General features: G+C 37.1%; 1 protein-coding gene across 1 annotated transcript in view; it reads right to left on the bottom strand.

Moving 5' to 3' along the window:
- The window catches only part of REV3L (REV3-like, polymerase (DNA directed), zeta, catalytic subunit), a 229,381-nt gene that overhangs the window by 116,119 nt on the left and 108,029 nt on the right, over positions 1–5,233 (bottom strand). Inside the window, exon 6 of the mRNA XM_006879036.1 lies at positions 1,971–2,065. Within this exon, the coding sequence (XP_006879098.1) occupies positions 1,971–2,065 (95 nt within the window). The remainder of the gene's footprint in view (positions 1–1,970; positions 2,066–5,233) is intronic.

Genomic DNA, 5,233 nt, shown 5'->3' with positions numbered 1-5,233 from the left:
CGCAGGAGGGGAAGACCCTCTATGAGATGGATTGATTCGGTGACTGGGGTAATCGGGATGGGTGTGTCAGAGGTGGTGCGGTTGGCGCAGGATAGAGCAGGGTTTAGGGCTGTTGTGCATAGGTCGCTATGAGTCGGAAACGACTCGACGGCACATAACAACAACAACAAAAACAGCATATATTAAAATTCCATTATGTTGTTTGTTGTCGTTATGTGCCATTGAGTCACTTGCAACTCATAATGACCCTATGTACAACAGCTCTGAACTGGGCTCTATCCTGTGCCAATCTTATTGTCGAACACACTTACTCTCACTACCCTAGTCACTGAATCAATTCATCTCATTGAGGGTCTTCCTCTCTTGCGCTGTCCCTCCACCCTTCCAAGCATGATGTCCCTCTTTAAGGACTGGCCCCTCCTTGCAAATGTCCAAAGTATGTCAGATGAAGCTTCAGAATCCTTGCCTCCAAGGAGCAGCCTGGTTTTATCCTCTCCAGGATTGATCTCTCAGCAGTCCATGGTATATTCAATACTCTTCTCCCACACCACAGCTCAAAGGCATCAATTCTCCTTCTATCATCCCTAGTCATTGTCTAGTTTTCTGATGCATAGCAAGTAATTGTCAAGACCATGGTCTGATTCAGGGCACCTTAGTCTCTAGACTGACATCATTACTCTTCAGTACTCTGGAGAGGTCCCTGACAGCTGATTTTTCCAATACAATTTGTCTTTTGATTTCCTGGCTGCTGGTATCAAGAGTGTTGACTGTGGAGCCAAACAAGCTGAAGCTGTTAACAATCTCAATCTCTTTGCCATCTATCATGTTCTTGATGCTGAGCTTCAATCCATATTGAAGGCTGCAGTCCTACTGTAGCAAATGCCTCAGGTCCTCCTTATTTTTGACAAGCAAGGTTGTGTCATCATAACACAGGTTGTTGAGTCTTTTTCCAATCCTCATACCACATTCCTCTTCATAGATCCCACAACCTCCCGAATGACCTGTTCCACAGAAAGATTGAAAAAGTATGGAGATAGGATGCATGCCTGGCATACACCTTTCCTGATTTTGGGCCATGCAGTATTTCCTTGCTCTGTTCTGAAGACTGCCTCCTGGTCCAACTACAGGTTTCACATAAGCACAAGCAATTGTTCTGGGATTCACATCTTTCTTAAAGTTAGCCACAATTTGTTGTGATCCACTTAGTCAAATGCCTTCACAAAGACCATGAAACACAGACACACATTCCTCTGGTACTCTCTGCTTTCAGCTAAGACCCAATTAATACTGGCTATAATATCCCTAGTGCCACGGCCTCTTTTAAACTCAGCCTGTACATCTGGCAGTTCTCTGATGATGTACCGTTCCAGTCATTTTTTGATAATTTTTAGAGGGATCTTGCTTGCATGTGATATTAATAAAATTGTTTGATAACTTCCACACTCTGTTGGGTCACCTTTTTCAGAATGAGAATAAATATAGACCTCTGTTCATTGGCCGGGTGGCTGTCTTCTAGATTTCTTGGCACAACCTGGTGAGTGCATCCAGTTTAACACCTAACTTAACATTCATGTCCATCTAAACTTACTCATATGAATGAATAAATAAAAGTAAAAAGATCAATCAAAACTGTAGGGAGTTTGGAGGCCTACTGGGTAGGGCATTGCAACTATCAACCCCAAAACACATGGTTTGACTCCACCAGATGCTTAGAAGGAAAAAGATGGGCAATCTCTTCCCATGCTTTGGAGACTCTGAAAGCCTACATACAGAGTCAGCTAAAAGTAAATTCTGAGTCAGTGGGTCATTTAACAACAACAACAACAACAACAACAATTAGAACTGGAGAAGCAATCTTTATCACATACTGTACCTTCCTTCAATAATATTTAACTTTTTAATTGATTAACTTATACCTATTTTTTAACTAAGTAAAAAAAAAGGTATAGAAAAATAATTGTGTCTTATACCTTCAATGTCCAGCCGATTTAAGATATCAACAGCTACAGCATCCACTTCTAATTCACAGGTACTCTGTGGTTCAACACCTTCCAGTATTAAAGAGCTGTAATAAAGATATTTTAAAATACCTACAATTATTACGTTAAAGCAAAACTGTGAAGGTTTTCCTTTCACAGTATTTAGGGTTTACATGGTATTTTATCTTGTGCTGCTACAACAGAAACACTATAGTGTATGGCTATAAAAAACAGAAATTTATTTTCTCACAGTTTAGGAAGCTAGAAGTCTAAATTCAGTGCTAGCTCTAGGGAAAGGTCTTCTCTGTGTTAGCTCTGGAGAAAAGTCCTTGTCTTCAGCATTCACTTTCTGGTTCCTTGGACATTTCCATTTGTCTTGGCATCTACTGTACCCCATTTTGCCTCTGCTGGCTTGTTTAATCTCCTACTATATCTCAGACTGATTCAAGGTACATTCTATACTAGCTTTATTTTCATCACATTAACACAGACAACCATTTCTAAAATGTGATTAAAGCAACAGATATAAAAGCTAGGATTTACAACACATATTGTAGGGGAACAAAATTCACCAGGAAACAACTAGAAATAGATTACAATGTTAAATTCACAATTATTTAGTTGATAATATATGAGTGGTGCAGAAAGACAAGTAAACAAGAAGATAAAAATGCAAAAACAGTATACTGGTAAGAGTTGCTAGACAGTAAAAACAGTTAAGTGTTCAGGTATTCATCAGAAAGTTAGAGGTTTGATTCATCTAGACGCATACACACTCTATTTAGCAAGCTTGTACTCTGACACATTTAAGGTTTTAATGAGCTAAAAATTACTTGAAAGCAACTGGTTTGTTTGTTTTTAAATTGTATTGAAACTCCTACTGAGATTCTTCTGTAGTGTATTCTACCTATTTTGTTTCATTATGCATATAAGGGATAAAAAGAGCACTGATGTTACAGTGGCTAACCATTCATCTGCTAACTGAAAGGCTGGAGGTATCAGCCACTCTGAGGGAGAAGGTGGTGACAATTTGCTTCCATACACAGCTACAACCTTGAAAACCTGACTGGGCAGTTCACCGTGTTGTACAGCATCATTATGTGTCAGAATCAATTCAACAGCAGGAGTTTTAGTTTTGACAAGTATGCAGTTATATTCTATAAATTTTGTTTCATCATATTACATACATAAAGAACAAACAATATTTTTGCACATTAGTAAAAAAACAAGGAGAAATGTGATAGAATAATAAAGAGTGATGCACCAACAATTATCATATGTATTGGATGCATATAAGCATCTTCCTCAATGATACATGGTTTTAAAAACTGAGAGAATATGTAATAAAAGTGAGAGTAAATGAGCACACCAGGAAGTGGGAAAATGCTATTCACTGTTCTTGCTCTCAACTACTGTGGGTTGCAGAATTCATTAAAATCCTGGATAGCTATAAAATTGATAAATCAAATGCATGTCCAACAGTGGATATAAAGTTGGAAAGATGGTGGTGCCACAAGACCATTAACTCCATAAGAATTACAGAGAGTTCTTAAGGTCTCTGACTCAAAGACACTTTTGTATGTCATCAAATTCACAAAGAAGCATCATTGGAAGATAACACATAACTATAAAAAATGGATAAAATGAAATTACAAACTTCTCCTTTACTTATTTTCCAAAATTTAGATTCTCCTTTATTCTATTAAAAGGAAAATAGGACACAGTGGCTGCGACTATGGGCTTGAACAAGACAGACTGTGACACAGGATAAGGTCATCGGATAAGGACATAGGGTAAGGATCAAATCTGTTCATAGACTTGCAAAGAGTTGTAGATGACTCAATAGCACTGAATAACAAAAAGATGAAAAGAAATTAGTGATTTGTTTTTATTTAAAAGTAGGTAATAGCAAATTTCATTAACATTTAGATTTGAAAGACATTTTTCTGTATCAGTAATACCTCCTTTCTTATAATCTACTGCTAAGAAATGAACTTTGATTAAACATTAGAAATCAATCTTAAATCACAGTTTTATAATTCAAACATATGTGTGTGCACAGGTAAATAAATATAGGTAGGCAGACACTTGTTGCTCCCTGAGCATTTCTTTCCATTTACCAAAAGAGACCTAATAGTTAGAATTGCTAAGTGTAAAGCTTAAAAACAAAACCCACTCAAACTCATTACTGTGGAGTCAAAAACAACTTACCTCTCCAGAGGTTTCTGAAGTGGTAAATCATATAGAAGGTAGGTTGCCTCTCTCTCTCTCTCTCTTAGAGCTGCTGGTGGACTCTAACTGCCAAAGAGGTATGACGTCTTTTGGGTTAGCAGCACACCATTCTACAGACTGTGCCATTAGAAATCCTTAGCAGTGAGGCTTAGACATTTGCAATTTAACAAATATCTAGGTGACTGTGCAGGGCAGCCAGGGTTCAAAATAATGCAGTAGAACCTTGACTTTTATGTATTTAACACTCTGTATCTGGTAAGTGACCCTGAAGGTCTGTGACATGTAACTTACACTGAATTTGAAACAAGGTTATAGTTGTTACATACTCCCACATTATTTCAACTTTGCTGCTCTCTATGTGCGAAACTTCTGCAATAACATTTGCGAAAGCATAGACAAAAATACTAATCTAAAAAAAAATTACTAATCTGTTGACATATTTTTTTCAAAAACCCAACAGAAAACCAACCTGGAAAAATATGCCAACACCAGGTACAGAAACAAAAGTAACAAAATATGAGAGGATTGATTTGTGGCTAAAAAGCACCTTGAGATTAATATATAATTTTGTGCTGAAATTGTGGATTTCTAAGTGTTTAATATAAGTATTCTAAAAACAAAAAATACAAGGGTAATGTCAGACAAAAACCAGATCCTATACTTACTATAAACTCTAATTCTCAAGAATCTGTCCAACTTCACTTTAAAAAAAATCATCACTGACTCTGAGTTGGAATCAGCTCACACCTGATTGACCCTCCAGGTGGATTTTCAAGAGTATAAATTTCACAGGAGGACAATGCCTATCTTTGTCCCAAGAAGCCATTGATGGATTTGAATTGCGTGAGAGGGAGTCTTTGTGCTAGGAGCACAACTTTGTACAGACTAAGCCAACAAACTAGCTTCTCTAGTTTGTTTAATAATATTTGTTTATAGTTTATTCAACACTTAAAAGTAATAGATTCCTTAAAAACATTCCAAAATTTAGAATCAAGAGAGAAGCAAGGAAAAGGAGATAAAGA

This window comes from Elephantulus edwardii, unplaced genomic scaffold, assembly GCF_000299155.1.
Source record: "Elephantulus edwardii isolate Elephantulus edwardi_28Jun2011 unplaced genomic scaffold, EleEdw1.0 scaffold00002, whole genome shotgun sequence".
NCBI classification, from domain to species: Eukaryota; Metazoa; Chordata; class Mammalia; order Macroscelidea; family Macroscelididae; genus Elephantulus; species Elephantulus edwardii.
The sequence above is the reverse complement of the archived record's forward strand: the minus strand, read 5'-3'. Positions and strand labels throughout refer to the sequence as shown.